The sequence below is a fragment of the Hypomesus transpacificus genome, chromosome 8, assembly GCF_021917145.1.
Source record: "Hypomesus transpacificus isolate Combined female chromosome 8, fHypTra1, whole genome shotgun sequence".
NCBI classification, from domain to species: Eukaryota; Metazoa; Chordata; class Actinopteri; order Osmeriformes; family Osmeridae; genus Hypomesus; species Hypomesus transpacificus.
The window spans coordinates 3615537-3630941 of NC_061067.1; the positions used below are offsets into that span (position 1 = coordinate 3615537).

At 46.1% G+C, this 15405-nt stretch overlaps 4 protein-coding genes across 11 annotated transcripts in view; 2 read left to right on the forward strand and 2 right to left on the reverse strand.

Moving 5' to 3' along the window:
* The window catches only part of prkdc (protein kinase, DNA-activated, catalytic subunit), a 29981-nt gene extending 28108 nt beyond the window's left edge, over positions 1 to 1873 (reverse strand). Inside the window, exons 1-5 of the mRNA XM_047024266.1 lie at positions 1646 to 1873; positions 1092 to 1168; positions 897 to 1001; positions 664 to 738; positions 219 to 327 (exon numbers count right to left, since the gene is read on the reverse strand). Coding sequence (XP_046880222.1) covers positions 219 to 327; positions 664 to 738; positions 897 to 1001; positions 1092 to 1168; positions 1646 to 1841 — 562 coding nt within the window. The 5' untranslated portion in view covers positions 1842 to 1873. The remainder of the gene's footprint in view (positions 1 to 218; positions 328 to 663; positions 739 to 896; positions 1002 to 1091; positions 1169 to 1645) is intronic.
* A 339-nt stretch (positions 1874 to 2212) lies between these two features.
* xylb (xylulokinase homolog (H. influenzae)) lies at positions 2213 to 7085 on the reverse strand. Of its 3 annotated transcripts, none has more exons than XM_047024345.1 (19): positions 6656 to 7085; positions 6193 to 6275; positions 6043 to 6112; positions 5768 to 5848; positions 5564 to 5650; positions 5214 to 5342; positions 5035 to 5100; positions 4873 to 4945; positions 4654 to 4772; positions 4483 to 4564; positions 4342 to 4382; positions 4105 to 4220; positions 3897 to 4012; positions 3710 to 3783; positions 3492 to 3588; positions 3303 to 3361; positions 3040 to 3127; positions 2857 to 2951; positions 2213 to 2732 (listed from the first exon to the last, which is right to left on the reverse strand). In XM_047024345.1, exons 1-19 carry the CDS (start codon positions 6707 to 6709, stop codon positions 2670 to 2672), a joined length of 1593 nt encoding a protein of 530 aa, XP_046880301.1. In that variant the 5' UTR covers positions 6710 to 7085; the 3' UTR covers positions 2213 to 2669. The 3 variants fall into 3 exon arrangements, with proteins under 3 accessions (XP_046880301.1, XP_046880302.1, XP_046880303.1); XM_047024346.1 differs by having other exon boundaries at positions 6193 to 6307; positions 6656 to 7081; XM_047024347.1 differs by lacking the exons at positions 5768 to 5848; positions 6043 to 6112; positions 6193 to 6275; positions 6656 to 7085 and having other exon boundaries at positions 5214 to 5337.
* A 716-nt stretch (positions 7086 to 7801) lies between these two features.
* On the forward strand, positions 7802 to 9960 carry LOC124470483 (uncharacterized protein C9orf152-like). Of its 4 annotated transcripts, none has more exons than XM_047024396.1 (3): positions 7802 to 8030; positions 8149 to 8554; positions 9034 to 9960. In XM_047024396.1, the coding sequence occupies exons 2-3, from the start codon at positions 8326 to 8328 to the stop codon at positions 9594 to 9596; spliced, it is 792 nt and encodes a 263-aa protein (XP_046880352.1). In that variant the 5' UTR covers positions 7802 to 8030; positions 8149 to 8325; the 3' UTR covers positions 9597 to 9960. The 4 variants fall into 4 exon arrangements, with proteins under 4 accessions (XP_046880352.1, XP_046880353.1, XP_046880354.1 ...); XM_047024397.1 differs by having other exon boundaries at positions 7802 to 7948; XM_047024398.1 differs by having other exon boundaries at positions 7802 to 7948; positions 8284 to 8554.
* Positions 9961 to 10691: 731 nt separating this feature from the next.
* nub1 (negative regulator of ubiquitin-like proteins 1) lies at positions 10692 to 15191 on the forward strand. Of its 3 annotated transcripts, XM_047024329.1 has the most exons (15): positions 10806 to 10987; positions 11109 to 11233; positions 11386 to 11553; positions 11807 to 11868; positions 11970 to 12034; positions 12134 to 12301; positions 12431 to 12519; positions 12609 to 12715; positions 12860 to 13046; positions 13213 to 13320; positions 13419 to 13571; positions 13741 to 13887; positions 14109 to 14189; positions 14280 to 14460; positions 14556 to 15191. In XM_047024329.1, the coding sequence occupies exons 1-15, from the start codon at positions 10972 to 10974 to the stop codon at positions 14714 to 14716; spliced, it is 1818 nt and encodes a 605-aa protein (XP_046880285.1). In that variant the 5' UTR covers positions 10806 to 10971; the 3' UTR covers positions 14717 to 15191. The 3 variants fall into 3 exon arrangements, with proteins under 3 accessions (XP_046880284.1, XP_046880283.1, XP_046880285.1); XM_047024328.1 differs by lacking the exon at positions 10806 to 10987 and adding an exon at positions 10692 to 10794 and having other exon boundaries at positions 14109 to 14460; XM_047024327.1 differs by having other exon boundaries at positions 10805 to 10987; positions 14109 to 14460.
* The last annotated feature ends 214 nt before the right edge of the window (positions 15192 to 15405 follow it).

The window sequence follows — 15405 nt, forward strand, 5'->3', positions numbered from 1 at the left end:
AATTGCTAATCACAACGTAATAAGCCGATTAAATTCCAGCCATGAATTTCCCCCTCGCAGTCTGAATTATTTTCAAGGTGGCACATGAGAGTTGGCACATAGTTAAGCCATGTTTGCCTTGTATCACAAAACATATCCAAAAACTGATTGTATTTATTTTCCTTAAATGGAACACTTGGAAGGTCAGATTACAAATAATTTTGTAATAGTTACTGTACCTGTATCAGGAAGTTTATTCTTCTGACACAGCTCACTGTAGAATTTGTTGAATATGTCACCAACTTTCATATCCTGTGCAATGCTGGAGTCCTTTGTTAAATAAAGAACCTACAAACCAGGTAAATGGATTTAATGGAAGAAGCATTATTATGACAGAATAAAAAAGACTGCTACAGTATCAAATAACGTAATCATGAGTTGGCAAAAATGTATTTGAAGTAGCTGTTGGAAGTAATTTAAGCTTAAGTGGAAAGACTGGAAGTAAGCTAGCAGAACCTGGAGTCAGCTGTTACAGTAGACAATTATAACTTGTTTTGTGCCCATGTTATGTAACTAATGTGCTGGAAGTGTGCTGGCCACCTTTGGGCAGAATATGTCTCTCACTCTTCCTCAGGTGGAAGGAGACGATGTTGTCCCAAATTCTATGTTTAAACCAAGACTAACCTTGATAAGGAGGTCCAATGATGAAACCCTGCATTTTGCAGATTTGTCCTTTGTATATACATTCAGACACGTATCCTGACGGGCCAAACAATGATAAAGACAGACAATTAGATTTGAAAATACCACATTCTAAAGAATGTTGTTGACTGAGTAAATATGTTATTTAAGAGGACTGTTTACAAAGCTCCTAAGAGCCCATGTAAAATAGCAACATCACACCCTTAATACCATACCCTTATATCAATAGCATATGTATTATTCCAGCTCTTGACACTTGCTGTGATCCTTTGCAAGAATTTCTCAATAAGACTGAGGATTTCTACCCTTGTGTCCACCAGCTGCAAATCAAAATGCATGGGTTTATACAAGTTTAAAGGCCAGCGATGTTCCATCATGAAATTGGTGCATATCTGGATCCATAAGCATACCTTGTCACATGCCAGAGATTTTTTTAGGAAAGTGAGCAATCCCTCTTCTTTTGAAAGCAACAGGGATGTCTGTAAAGCTTAGAAGGAAAATACGTTGCATAAGTAATGTACCCGATATTCTTTCCAAAATAAGCAATCAGCTGAAGAACATGCCCGAGGCCATGTGACGCAAGAATCAAGTGGATCAACTCATGCTTTGTTTACGTTCTGGACAAATGAATGACACGCAGCGTGGCGCTGTTCACATATGACAGGGCAGTGTTATCGTTGTAAATTAACACATGAAACTGTATTGAAGTGAAAAAGTTCCGAAAAATATATATTGTATTGCCTGATTAGTTCCATTTAGCTAACCATTAGAGTTGTTATCGGTCAGCTATCGTTAGCACGAAGCACTGGTTAGTCACCTTATTTGGCAAGTGGCTATTTTCTGGTACTCAAGATATACATCTTGCAAACTGCTATAATATTACTTATTTTAACACGCAAGATAGACAGGTAACAGTCAAACAGCTAGGCTAGGTCCCGCGCGCGGGGTAAGGCTGAAATCTTACCAAGTTCATTCTCGCTTTGTGTTAACATGCATTCCTGCCCCAAATCCCCGATAATATCATGGCATTTCAAAGCTGCATTTCTAGAGTCACTATCAGAGAGAGAAGCATAAAGCTTCAAAAGAAGCCCATGGACTCCTCCAACAACGTTCGTGTCGTCGCTTGACGACATGTTTGCAAACTCCAGACTGTGGACCATGCCCACATCTGAGTCCCTGTCCTTCTTCCGTGTTTTCTTCTTCTTCGGCGGTGTTTAACTGCAGATGGCATCCAATGTTGTTGCCACCGGATGTAGTATGCCATCAGTCCATCTCTACTTTTCACTTTGCAATCTGATCTCTTTTTCTCACATCTCCCTTTCTTCCTGCCTCTTTCTGTCACTCTATGATATTTTAATCACACATCAACACAAACAGGCAAAGAAAGACCAACACCTATAAATCTCTTCAAACCTTCCCACAAGGCACATTTCTGGGGTATAAAGTACACCTAAATAGAGCAAGTCACCTTTGACCTTTGCATGAGCGTCCATATCACTATCGCAATAGCCTACTGAAAGGAGGTGCATCTCATATAAGACTTTATTTACATAGCACATTTCATACAAGAATTGCAGCTCAATGTGCTTTTATACATACATGTTTTGTTTGTGGATATCCAGGCTGCAGAATACAGGTGTGTGGTTCACCAGGTTCATCCTAACACTAGTAATTGTGGATCATGGACACTGGTGAGAACATCAGTGTTCTCATATAGACGTAGAACATTCAAAACATACACACACACACACAACCCTGAAATGACAAGAGTTGGTCCATCTCACAAGACTCATGTACAGACTGCATCAATCAATTAATCATACAACCAATAAAACAGTCAAGTTAACAACATCCTTCAATCTAAGGAGGCAGTTGGAATGACTTGAAAGACACTGTTGTGTTTTGTTCTTCCCTTGACAACATCTCCAATCAGGCCAAAGACAGAACATTGAGCTGAGCCGATTGGTCAAGCTGGGTCAGGGGCGATTCTACAGGGTCTGTAGAATCTTCTTCTCCAACTCGGCGTAGCGCTTCAACAGTAGCTGGAACACCTGAAACACACACATCTAGGATTGCTGGCTGTGTGTGTGTGAGTGTGAGTGTGAGCGTGAGTGTGAGCGTGAGAGAGAGAGAGAGAGAGAGAGAGAGAGAGAGAGAGAGAGGAGTGGACGGTACCTCTTGTGAGCCAGGTGTGGGCGTCACAGCTAGTTTGGGTTCCGGAGCTTTCTGGACCACATCAGAGAACGAAACACCCTGGTCAGCTACCAAGCCTGAACACACACACACACGCATACTCCTCAATTTAATGTTTATATGAAATTGAGGAGCCTCCTGATAGATGCATAGGTCAGATCTCACCATGCAGGGCCCTGTATGCAGAACCCAGACAGGAAGAGTTGGCCACATCAATGGTGTAGACTGGTGCACTGAAAACATCTGATAAGACCTGTGGAGGGAGGACAGTAACATACACCAAGGGTGGGAGTGGGAGAGAGACAGAGACAGAGAGAGAGACAGAGAGAGAGACAGAGAGACAGAGAGACAGAGAGAGAGAAATACAAAGTGTGTTTGTACACCAAGATACAGTATATGTCCAGATGGAAGGAAGTGACATCACTGACCTGCAGGATATCCTGATTGGAGGAGGCACCTCCCGTGGCCAGAACTCTGGTACCTGGAACTGAGAAAGAGAGTAGTATAAATCCATAGCATTTCTCCACGTGTTTCCGTAGACAGGGAGAAAAGAGACAGATGGAGAGGGGGAGAGACAGAGAGAATAGAGCAAGGATTGGAGGAAGAGCAGAACTAACTGATCCTGTAGCCCAGTCTCTCAGCATGGAGCCTCTTTGCCAGGAACTGACCCTCCAGGAGAGCTCTGATCTCTGTCTGGGGGGGGAACCCCAGAGCCTGCGGAGGAGAGAGAGAGGGGGGGGTCACAGGCTCTTAACTGACTCGTGAAATATGGTTTGGTCTATTGTCTCCTCATCCTTCCTTAATAACTCCTCTCCCGCCCCCTCCCCCGCCCCACCTCATTGCCGTCCTTGTCCAGCCTGTGAACTCCCATTGCTGATGGAGTGATCTCCATGGTGTCAAAATAAATCCCTGAAAACAGGCCACACATTCCCCATGTCACACCACTGATCAATCACATTAGACAGCCTGAATGGCAAAACACACGAGCAATATACAGTACACCAAAATGCCATCACCGGTACCTATGTTTCCATGGTTACCCGGAGGCGAGGACTGCAGGGCAGAGGAGAAAGCTTCCCATGATCCTCCAGCACACTCGTTTCTGATTCGTTCTCTGGTCAGGGAGCCGTTCTTGAAGCTGGAAACAGAGACACACACACACACACCAGCCTCCACGAGTAACTCCTTGGAGTGAGTATGTGTGTGTGTTGTGTGCGTGTGTGTTTGTACCATATCAAGGCCATGTAGGCCCGACAGTCTGTAGGGTTGCAGAAGATGTGTCCCTCAATGGTTGGATGAGGTTCTGTGATCCACAGAAACACTGTGTCACTGGTGCCCAGACTCACCTACACACACACACACACATATATATATGTATTAGATGGGTAAGAGGACCACTTAAAGGAAAATTACATCACAAAGGGAGCAGCACATAATTGTAAGACCAGACAGGTGGATGTGACTTACAGCAACGTCTCCTTCCTTTAGTCTCATCCCAGCCAGGGATCCTGCACAGGACAGAGCAACAGGAAACAAGACATAAGACAGCTTTCATAGCTTTCATGGGCCGAGACATGACCACACCATGCAGGGCCACAGGGTTACTACCTGGGTTGTCTCCAGTGAAGGCCACCACCCTGCAGTCCTGTGTGAAGCCGTACCGAGACACGTAGTAGGACGAGACCGAGCCCTGAACAGAGACAACACACACCTCAGCAACAACAAGCAACCCTTCAACACCCCACCCCCTCGCCCCTCCCACCCCCCAGCCCCAGGTACCAGAACAGCAGTAGAAGACTGTGGATCTCCCAGCAGGTCATGCAGGCCTGGTGCTACAGCCTCCAGGCAGCGTGGAGCCCAGGTCCTGGTAGTGATGTCCATCAGGTTCATACCGGAACCTGGACACAAAACCCAGTTAGCTGGCCAACTCCACACAGTCGGATCTAATGTGATCTAATCTGATGTCATAGGAGGTTAATCATAGTTATCTGGACTGACCATCACTGTAATCTATTGCAGCATAGGCTCCAAGGAACAGCGATGCAGCAAAGCTACTGACCAATGAAATTCTCTGGAATTATAATGGAGGGAAGAAGACACTTTAGACCGATGAGAGGGGCCCTCATGCATTCTTAATAGATACAATAGTCACAATGTTACCTCGGTGGCCATGTATTGGTCAGTCTTGGTTTTGTGGATCTTGGCAATCTGATTTCCTGTGAAACGCTGTGACAGAGAGAGAGATGAGTGAACAAGATGATTCTCCAAAACTGTCAATCCAACCCCGATACATTCACATGTTCACATGCTCACTCACTCATGTCTCCATGCATGCCTACCTCATAGGCTCTGGAGCCGGTGATATCAGCCAGCTTCTGAGCGCCCCCTAGTGCTGCCTCCAAGTACTGACACTGCTGTGTGGTGCTGGAGTCCATCCACACTGGGCTGTCTGCCACTGAGAAGCTGCTCTGCACACACAACACACACACACCCACACAACTCCAGAAACACATAACTGTACACATACAAATACAACTGTACACACACTCACACACATAACTCTACACTTACACACCACATAGACCACAGACAGACAGACAGACAGACAGACAGACAGACAGACAGACAGACAGACAGACAGACAGACAGACAGATAGACAGATAGACAGATAGACAGACAGAAGTCTACCTGCAGCAGCTGATGCAGACTCTTTCCAGGCTTCATCTGTCTCAGGGCCTGGCTGGCTCCTCTCCTCCAGTACACACTGCCATGTTGCTGCACACGCACACACACACACACACACACACACACACACACAGGGACATTAAAGGGATGTCAAATGGCCGTCCTGGGGGAAGGGGCCGCACATACAGGTCTACCTCCCACACTGACCTGACCACTCCCAGAGAGGGCCTTCACACGGGAGAAGTGGAATCCAGAGATTCTCATCTTCTCCAGAAGCAGGTCCAGGGCCTGGGACAGCAGAGCAGCAGGACACACAGTAAATAGGTGATATCCCAAAGTTAATATTTTACCAACTCATACCTCGATTTTAGGTCTGAGATACTGTTTGTGAGGAGAGGAGCCCTGAGGTAACAGGTGAAAGGTCATGACAGATGAAGCGTCCAAGAGATTGGAGGGCAACTTTATGGAAGACACGACCCTACCTTCACCCACATGAGGACTGGGGAAGTGACGGTCAGTCTGTCAGCCTGGACATGGACTCCTCCTTGGGTCCTGGAAGAGAGAGGGGCAGAAAGGAGGTTATGAAACAATATGTCAACATCAATTTAAAACTGCAGCAAGTTAGTCATTACCTGAACTCGGGCAGCTCACTGTCAAACTGCACATTGTTCTGGTACACCACATTCAGCCCTCCGTCAATGGCCACAACCTTGAGCTGCAGACAGTCACACCATAGGGGTTAGCAACCTAAAATGAATGATGTCTGTTTATTTAGTTTACAAGACACACAACAACTATCTGGTTTGTTTGGGCTGTGTGCTGAATATGGGGGGGGGGGGGGGGGGGGGGGGGGGGTTGGAAAAGTTGAAGCCGTAAAAAAACGTTAATGAAAACACCCCTTGTACTACGGAGTGTCACTGCTGAAATTCACGTAGTGTAAACCCAGCAAATGAATACAGCTAGACTCATAGCTGATTTTTAGTCAGACTCCTCTCGTACTTTTTCCGCATGCTCTGCACATTTTCGACTTGGTGCTTGTGAAGTGGCCTATTTGACCAACATCAACCCAGCAGGTGAACAGCAGTGTGCACCTACCTGTTGAGTGCTGAAGTCAAATCCCAGGTACAGAGAATCCGAATTATGTGCCATGGCAGACACCGATGAAAACAGTGAACTAATCCGCGATGATTTCCCCACGGGACGTGATGGGTTAAAGTTTTAAAGAGACCGTAGCTTGAAAAGCAGACTAGACTAGACTGCTGACAGAGAAAGAGAGAGAGAACGCGAGAAAGAGAGGGAGAAAGATAGAGAGAGACTGTCAGTCTGTCTGAGAGAGAGATTACAGGCCTCTTGGCAGCAACAGGAAACCCGTGGAACAATTCATGGAAATGAAGGAATCCCATGGATTTGCCGATTTACACTTCCATACAAAACAGTCTGATTCATCAGATAACATTTTCATAAGGACTTTAAGACCACTTGTTGTAAAATTACAATGTCACCTTTAGCTCTTTAATTGCTCATTTCTTTTTTTTGAAAGACCAAATGTATCCAATAGCATTGCAAGGCAAGACAATAGGACCCATTGGTAAATGTAGTCGTTCCAAAAAAATCTTATTTGCTAATGTATTTTTTTGGAGCGCTAAAGGTGATGTTGAAATTATAGGGTTGGGTCTTACAGGGTTAAAAGTGCAATAAGTAAGATTTGTTGTAATGAAAAGTTTGGTCGCCTATAAACGTTTGTGTAATGATGTCCTCTTAAAGTTGTCCAGCAACACTGGAATGTCAATTTCTAATTTTGCAGCACCTACTTTCCAGCCAATTATGTTCTAGCAATTCTGTTCCAGCCAATTGACTTTAGGTATTCTTCCTTGGCTAGCTTCTTGAACCACTGTCAATCAAACTCCATCTGTAGGAAAGTGCTGAAGTTCAGACAAGAATTGGAGGCGCATATTTTTCATATTTTGATGTATTTTATAATGTTACTTATTGCGTCTTTAATAACAACTGTCAGAACGCTTCACAGCTATCCATACCTTCCATTCAGGATCAGGTGGCTGTGATACACCTATAATTTACAGGTCTAAACACCTAGAACAGATGTTTTACAGCCTGTATAAAACCTGTTCCAGGGCGGTTATACACCTTATACACTTGTGATATGGCCTACACACACCTGAGTGATGTCACTTGCTCTCCTGTCAACATTTAGTATCAGGACTCACCCTCTACTTCAACATCCTGCTGTGTCAACATATGGCTTTCAAACTAGCAACACCAGTATACTCTCTCTTTCTTGTCTGCCCTCTCTAATTAATTCTGTCTTTTTTCCTCTCTAATATTAAATCATCAAACACGTTTTAAACCACATTAACCACAGGCCTTTAGGTAAGACAGCTTTTAAACACAGGTTATACAAATACAATTACTTTATCTGGCACGCATTAGGATTATACCAAAACTGGCTGAGGTAAGGTGCAGATTTATTGATATCTTGATAATTTTCCCTCCATCCTTTAGATAACTGTTTCCACCTCTTGCAAGAGAGTAAACTAGCGAGTAAACTGTAAACGTTTCTGTTTTCACAGGAAAGGCCAACCTTCAATTGTCCTCAGATGTTTGCACATCATTCAGTCCAAAACACCACACTGTAAAGAGAGCCTGGCTGAAGACAGAGCTAAAGACAACATATTCTGCAAACTGACTTGCCTTATCTTTTACAGATGTGAAATAAAATCTATACTTGGGCCAATGCAAACAGGATAATGTCTTGCTGCTGTTCAGATTCGTCGTGTTCCTGGGAACCTATTAGATCACGGAATGTTATTAGAGGTGAAACTGCCACCGGGGACGTGAGACGCCTCGTGGACGAGGACAACCAAACTGAATCGACGGAGGAGAGGAGCAGAATGGATATAGCTTTGCTCAGAGAACAGTACCGTTGCACCAGAGAAAAGCAAAAGCGACAAACTCAGGTGGTTTTATTTAGACAAGGTAAGTTTGCTGTTAGCGGGGTATTTACTTAATTAAGTGTGTGATTTTAGCACGTTGTGCGCAACTTCATGTTGTGTCCGAAAGTTGGGCGTCGATTTCCAGGTTGCGTAGCATAGGGCAAACGCTACAAAAAGCAGTTATCGCGTTTATGATTTTTTAAATGTATGTTCTTGACAAAATGAACTTCTTAACGTAGGAAGGTGTCACAGATCAAATTTGACATGACATGCCTAAATCCTGCTGTGTTATTATTAATGATGTCGAATTGATTTGCAAATTTACGTTTTTGTGTAAGTCATTCTTTTCGCGTCTTAAACAGGAAGCTTGGGATGCAAATTATTTTTAATCTGTCTGACCCCCCCCACACACACACACACACACACATTGCACACATCACTCCTGAATTTATGCACGCATCCATCATCCTCTGCCCCCACCTTCTGCACACATCCCTCATCCTCTATTCCCCCTGTCCCCAGCCCCAGTAGTGGAGACAGATGGTTGCTCCATGGTCAGTGTGGTCCCCTTTAGCCACGGGAGTGGGGAGGACTCCCCTGAGAGGTGGGGGCTCCCAAACCAGGACTCCCAGCCTCCCTCCTCTGTCCACATGGAGAAGGGCCCCTGGCACTCACACCTAGGCATGCACAGACGGACCTGCCTGGTCAACAACGCCCCCATGCCACAAACCACCTTCAATCCTAGCTGTCCGAGCGTTGTCTCTTCCACGCCCTGTTCCTCCCCGTCCCCCCTGTCAGAGGGTCAGTCCCGGGGCTCGGCTGGGGAGCTGACTCCCTCTGGGGCTTCAACCTCTGGATCTTCCGAAGAGCTGGACAGCGGGGTGTCAGGGGGATCCAGCAGGAAGTCCTCTGCTCCGGCTGTCCTGTCCAGGCAGCTGAGCTTCGGCAGCCATCATTCTCGGGGTGGTGGGGCCCACCCCCTCGGCCCCTCCTCTTCTTCCCCCCACCATTACCCCTTCCCACAGAGGAAGACACTAACCAAGTCTGAGGCAGCTAAAAGGCTGGGATTGTACTCTTCCTTTTAGCCCCGCTCACCAGAGAATTCTACCTGCTGGGAAGACCGTATAAGGGGAGAACTCCAGTGGAAGACCGTGTGGCGAAGCACCTTATGTAACTGTATGCATATATGTGTATATAAATGTAGGTATATATATGTATGAATGCACTTGCTCTATAGATCAATACTATATAAATTGGACTAGCCATTGTCTGTAGCTGGTAGGTTCCAATGTAGCTGTCTCTATGATGTGTCATGTGATTACCTAGGCTTGTTGGATGTTGTCATATGATTCAAACAGGTTCTCATAGGAATAAATCCATGTATTACAACTGTACGTTTCACACTTAACCTCCATTAAAGGACTGAACTGTGACCTATGACCTCTGGACCTTTCTGGTTTCAGGCTTCATGTTGTTACACACACAGACACCACTGGTAACCTGCTGTAAACACTGTTCTGTATTAAATATCCACATGAATATTACTGCATCTAGGTTCAAGCGCTGGTGTAGGACTGCTTTTGTTAGTCAGACTCTTCACCGCTTCAGTTGCATAACACTTCCTGGTTCTGTGTCCTGCTAGGTTGCGGTATGCTATCTGGTAGTACCTTAGACACAGGTAGTCATGGAGACTGATGGAATGCGTACCGCCGCAACTGGCTTGTCGAGGAAGTTATCATGACCTCTGATCCAGACTAAACGTTTATCTAAACGTTTTAATCTAAACAATGCAAGTTAAACAACTTCACCTCTATCGTGAAGTTGTTTAACTTGCATTGTTATAGGTGTGATTTAACATGTTGTCATGATGATCATGTTGTTGGGCTGAAAAGATGATTGACAACTTTAATAATGGAGGGAAAATAGGTTCTGTATCCTTCACACTGAGTTGAGGCACCAGTATACTTTCCAAACAGCCTAGCGTGCAAAATACCCTCACTATGGGGTTAGAGAAACTATTTTTTAAACATAGGAATCAAACATTATTTATCGGGCATAATTTGTTTCAATTCAGGAATAAAATTAAGACATCCATAAACCCATAGAAATGTGCTAGAAAGATACTAGAAAAGAACTGTACTAGAACCACGCATCTGCATGTTGTAGCGTTTGTTCCCAGTAGGAGGAAGATTGGACCATGCGAAATGCCGTACTGCGGAAGAAGTCAGTGCGACAAAAACAAAACAACACATTCGTCATAGACGCACGTTCTTCCGACAAAAGGTAATGTAGTCAGTCATTCAGCTACATTTCGTCGTGTACTCAATTCCTTCTTCTTTGTTAGACTTATGTTCAGTTAAAACTATCACTGTCAGCAAATGTCAAATAGTTAGAATATAACTATATGACTATGATGTTTGAGTCCTTTCTGAAAACCAAGTGTCCCAGTTAGCTAACTCCATGCTAACGAAGGCTAGTAAGTGTAACGCTTCAGTTAAGTGGGAACAGGTGCTTTTTATATCTCCCATTAACAACGTCAGCAGAATTTCCGGGTTTCTCATGGTTAATTTTCAGTTTCTCTTTTGTGTCTTACACAGTTTGGAGAATGGCGGAGCAACACATCCAAGCAAAGCTGATCAACCATCTGAAGCAAGATAAAATACAGTTGTGGAATCCCCCCTACACCTCCGAAGACAACAAACCCGGACTACAGCCGCTAAAGGTAGCTAGCCATGTACCTCAGCTATCCGTCCTGAAGGTCGGGTGAAGTGGCCTCAATTAATCAAATTTGCCGACTAACATATACGATTAAGCACTATTATATTTTTAACTCAATGTGTCGGTCTTTTCCGTGTGTGTAAATGTCTGTTCCAGGAGCTGGCCGAGCGCTATGCTCCCGTTGTGTGTTTTTCGGTGGAGCAGGTAGAGGAAGCTCTGGAGTACGTCAGGGGTCAAGCCGTGAAGAGAGGGAAGGGGAACAGAACCTACAGAGAGACCTGTGTGGCCACCCTGGAGCTACAGCTACCCAGGGATGCCAGGAAGGTGAGAGAATGAAAACGAAAAACTGAATGAAGATGTGGTGGGGTGTTTGTGTAAGAGAGACAATGGGGGGGGGGGGGAGGGGGGGGGGGGGGGGGGGGGGAGAGAGATAGAGAAAGCAAAACAAAGAAAAGGAGAAGACAGCTGCAGATGAGGGAAAAATAAACTGAAGAGAGATACCGTTTTCTGTGTGTGTGTGTGAGAGAGTCATATGCTTGCTAACTAACCAAACTTATTTGATGTTTCCCCTACTCAGGATTCCAAAAAGAACTATCTGGAGACCAGACTGGATGTCCTGACCCAGTCTGTGATGGACAGGTGAGCAACAGCTGGCCTAGTTACAGCAGAAGACTGTCAGCTCAGTGTGTGGTCAGTGTCACAGCTATTCTGTTACTCTATATGGTTTGTTTTCCCTGCAGGATTGCTGAGATTCACGGCCTACAGTATATTAAGCTGATCTTAAATGGGAAGGAACTGCTGCCGGGTAAAGTCACTGTTATACTAATAGCATTTGCAGAAGATGTACATACATAATACAATGTTAAGTTATCTCTCTCTCTCTCTCTTCCCTCAACCCCCACAGAGAAGCATCTGAATGAGCAGAATGTGAAGAACAACAGTAAGGTGATGGTACTGAGGGTGAGTGAACCACAGAAGAAGAAACAGATGGCTGATGAGGAGGACAAGAAAAAGACTCAGAACGAGAGCGTTCAGAGGACCCAGAAAGGCTTCCAAATCCTCTCGGAGAGAGGTGAGTCCAAACAAGGGTCACCTCGACCTCCTAACTTGTCCCCAGTGGGAGGTGAGATCAGCAGCGTTCTCCTGAGTTAGGGGGCGTGTCTGGAGGTGTGTCAGTATTCTTGTGGTGTGCTGTCCTCAGATGGCAGTGAGGACCCAGCTACCACACCTTTCCTGGAGATAGCAGACCAGAAGGGCAACCCTCTCAACATCCCTCACAGCGAGAAGAAGGTACGCACACACACGCACACACACGATTGAATGGTTTAGCATAAGGATCCGTTGCTAAATGTTTATGAGGAGTGTGTGTGTGTGTCTAGGCTCTGATCCTGGCCATGGGATTCCATGAAAAGGGCCGAGCGCTGTTGAAGAGGAAGCAGTATGAAGCTGCACTATGCCACTTGCTGCAGGCCGATGACCAGTTTAAGTAAGTCTCTGTTATTAATTCATCAATCATGCACAGTCTGGGTCAACCCAGTGTTAAAGTCAGCTATTGTGTGTTACAGTCACCTCTGTAGTATGTCGCTACAGCTATAAAATCTGCTACTTTTCTCACCTTCTCTCTCTGTAGTCAGTGCGGCTCCGCTCTGCTGGGTACAGTGGATAACTATGCAGTACTGCAGCTGGACATCGTGTGGTGCTATCGAGCGCTGGAGGCCCTGAGCTGTCTGGATGACGGCAGGCAGCGGTTACAGAGGGCAGAGGACTGCTTCCTCAAGTGTTATGGAGAACGGCAACAGAGGCTGCTGCAAATCAAGGTGTGAAGATTCCTCTGCTTCAACCTCACACCCTGCCCTCTCCCTCACATTCACCCTCACACCCTGCCCTCACATTCACCCTTACACCCTGCCCTCACATTCAGATTCATCCTAATGCTGGATAGCAGAGTGACACAATGAGTGAGGTGGTTATGTGTGTTTCCAGGGCAACACAGGAAGTGAGGACGTGTTGTTCCTGAGGATGTACCTCCTCCAGAGTCTTCTCTTCTTTCTGGATGGGCAAGAGCGAGACGCTGCCCTCAAACTACAGAAGGTATACACGACAACATACTACCAAGCACTGGGATTACCTCACATTAGCACACCCAACCCTCCAGACTGCACCCTAACACAGATCGTGTTGTTCCCCAGGCGGAGGACCTGTACAGCCGTCTAGTCACGGACCCAGACCTGATGACCCAGCTGCTGGCTTTTGGCTTCTCTGAGCGGGAGGCTCGCCTGGGCCTGAGGGCCTGCCAGGGCAACGTCAACCAGGCCGCCATGCACATCAGCAACAGGAGACAGGTAGGCAAGGAACTACAAGAACTAACAACTCCTCTTACTGTGTTCCCTCCTGCTCCTCCTCTCCCTCCTCTCATTTCTACTTCCTCTTCTACCTTTTATCTTTTGGGCCCACCTATTCGATGTGTACTACATCCTTGTGTTTGTGTGTGTGTGTCCGTGTACCTCTCAGGAGCGTGATGAGATGAAGAGGGAAGAGAGGGAGAAGAGGAGGAGGAGAGTGGAGGCTATCTCCACCCTGAGAGAGCTGGGCTACTGTAAGAGAGATGCAGCTGTAGCCCTCCAGCAGGCAGAAGGAAACGTGGACCAGGCCTACCAGGTCAGACTCCTGGCTTCTACTGGCCTTCTATCCTCTCTAATGACTAGAAGGCCAGCAGAGGATTCTACTCTGACTCTACAGCTATGCAGTCCACTGGCTGCATAGTGTTTCAATTGTGTCTCGGTAGTGTTTTGTTCTGCTGTGTCTGTCGTGTTTCTTCTGTGCCAATTGGCTGTATTTACCCTGATGATTCTGATTGGTCCTTGCTGCTCCTCCCTCAGATTCTCCTTGACTCCGCCCAGGCGGACCAGTCCACGAATAACAACGCAGAGGAGCCTGTCAGTCAAGACCTGGTGGAACAGGTAAGGACACGCCCCTCAGAACCAGCTTCTGCCTTACCTTCCTCTGTGTGTGCTTGTGTAGACTTTGACCCGTCCTGCGACCCGTTCCAGCTCCAATACCTGGGCTTCAGCAGGGAGATGTTAGAGGCGGCGTTAAGGCTGGTGGGGGGGGACATCCCCGAGGCCACCAGGCTGCTGCTGGACAACGGCGGGGTGATCCCCCCTGAGCTCCTCTCCCCCTCCCCCCCTTCCTCCCACTCTGATGAAGCCAGCACATCCACTGACTCTGCAGGTGAGTAAACAGACAGACAGACAGTCAGACAGACACACACAGGCCTTCCACCAGGTACCTGGCACGTTCAGGATTCTACTGTGTGTGTGTTCCAGGCTCCACCAGTGTGTCACAGAGCCTGATGGATGTGGACCTGGTGAACGAGGTTCTGGAGGACATTCCCAGACATGAGGAGGACTATCTGGACCTCACCCTGGAGGAGGAGATGGACCTCATAGGCCAGATGAAATCCCTCCTGAACAGGATGGGAAGCTGAACACACACACATGTACACACACACACACACCTCGTGACTCCGCCTTCTAGCAATACATCTAAATGTTCACCTGTTCTGTCCTGTTTCAGACTTTGGTCCTGTTTGAACACTCTTAAAGATGCTTCAAACCTCCCTTCCCTATATCCCTCCCCCTATCCCTCCCTCCCTCCGTAAACTGGTTTGATCTCTTCTGTGTTTCTGCAGCTGCAGTTCTCTGTGAAAAAATGTCAAATTATTAAAGTAAAAAAATATATATATACAGGTATTTCATAAAACTGTATAATCATATCCTGACATCTAAAGCTTTTTTGTGTTTTTCAACAATTTCAGTTTTTCATGGAGGTTGTGCTGTGTTTTAGTTTCAGTTCCATTATGATGAGTGATGTCATAGTTCATGCTTCCTTTCATTTCATTCACATTTGTTTGGTGGAATTCTTCTCATGTTCAATAAAACCTGGTTTGGCTAATCGGAATATGTGTAAGCCTTCTTTTACACCACAGTTGAGTGACTTTGCAGCCAGTCTTGGGGAGTTGTGTGGTTGTGACGGCCACCTGAGCCAGTAGACTGAAGGGCTTCCAGGTGCTCAAGTAGGATCTAAGATGAGATGGTGTGTTTGGAATTCTTGAAACTCAATTGTGGTTCATCCAGAACTGTGCAGAAGAACTCCCACTCCCACAATCCTTTCTCA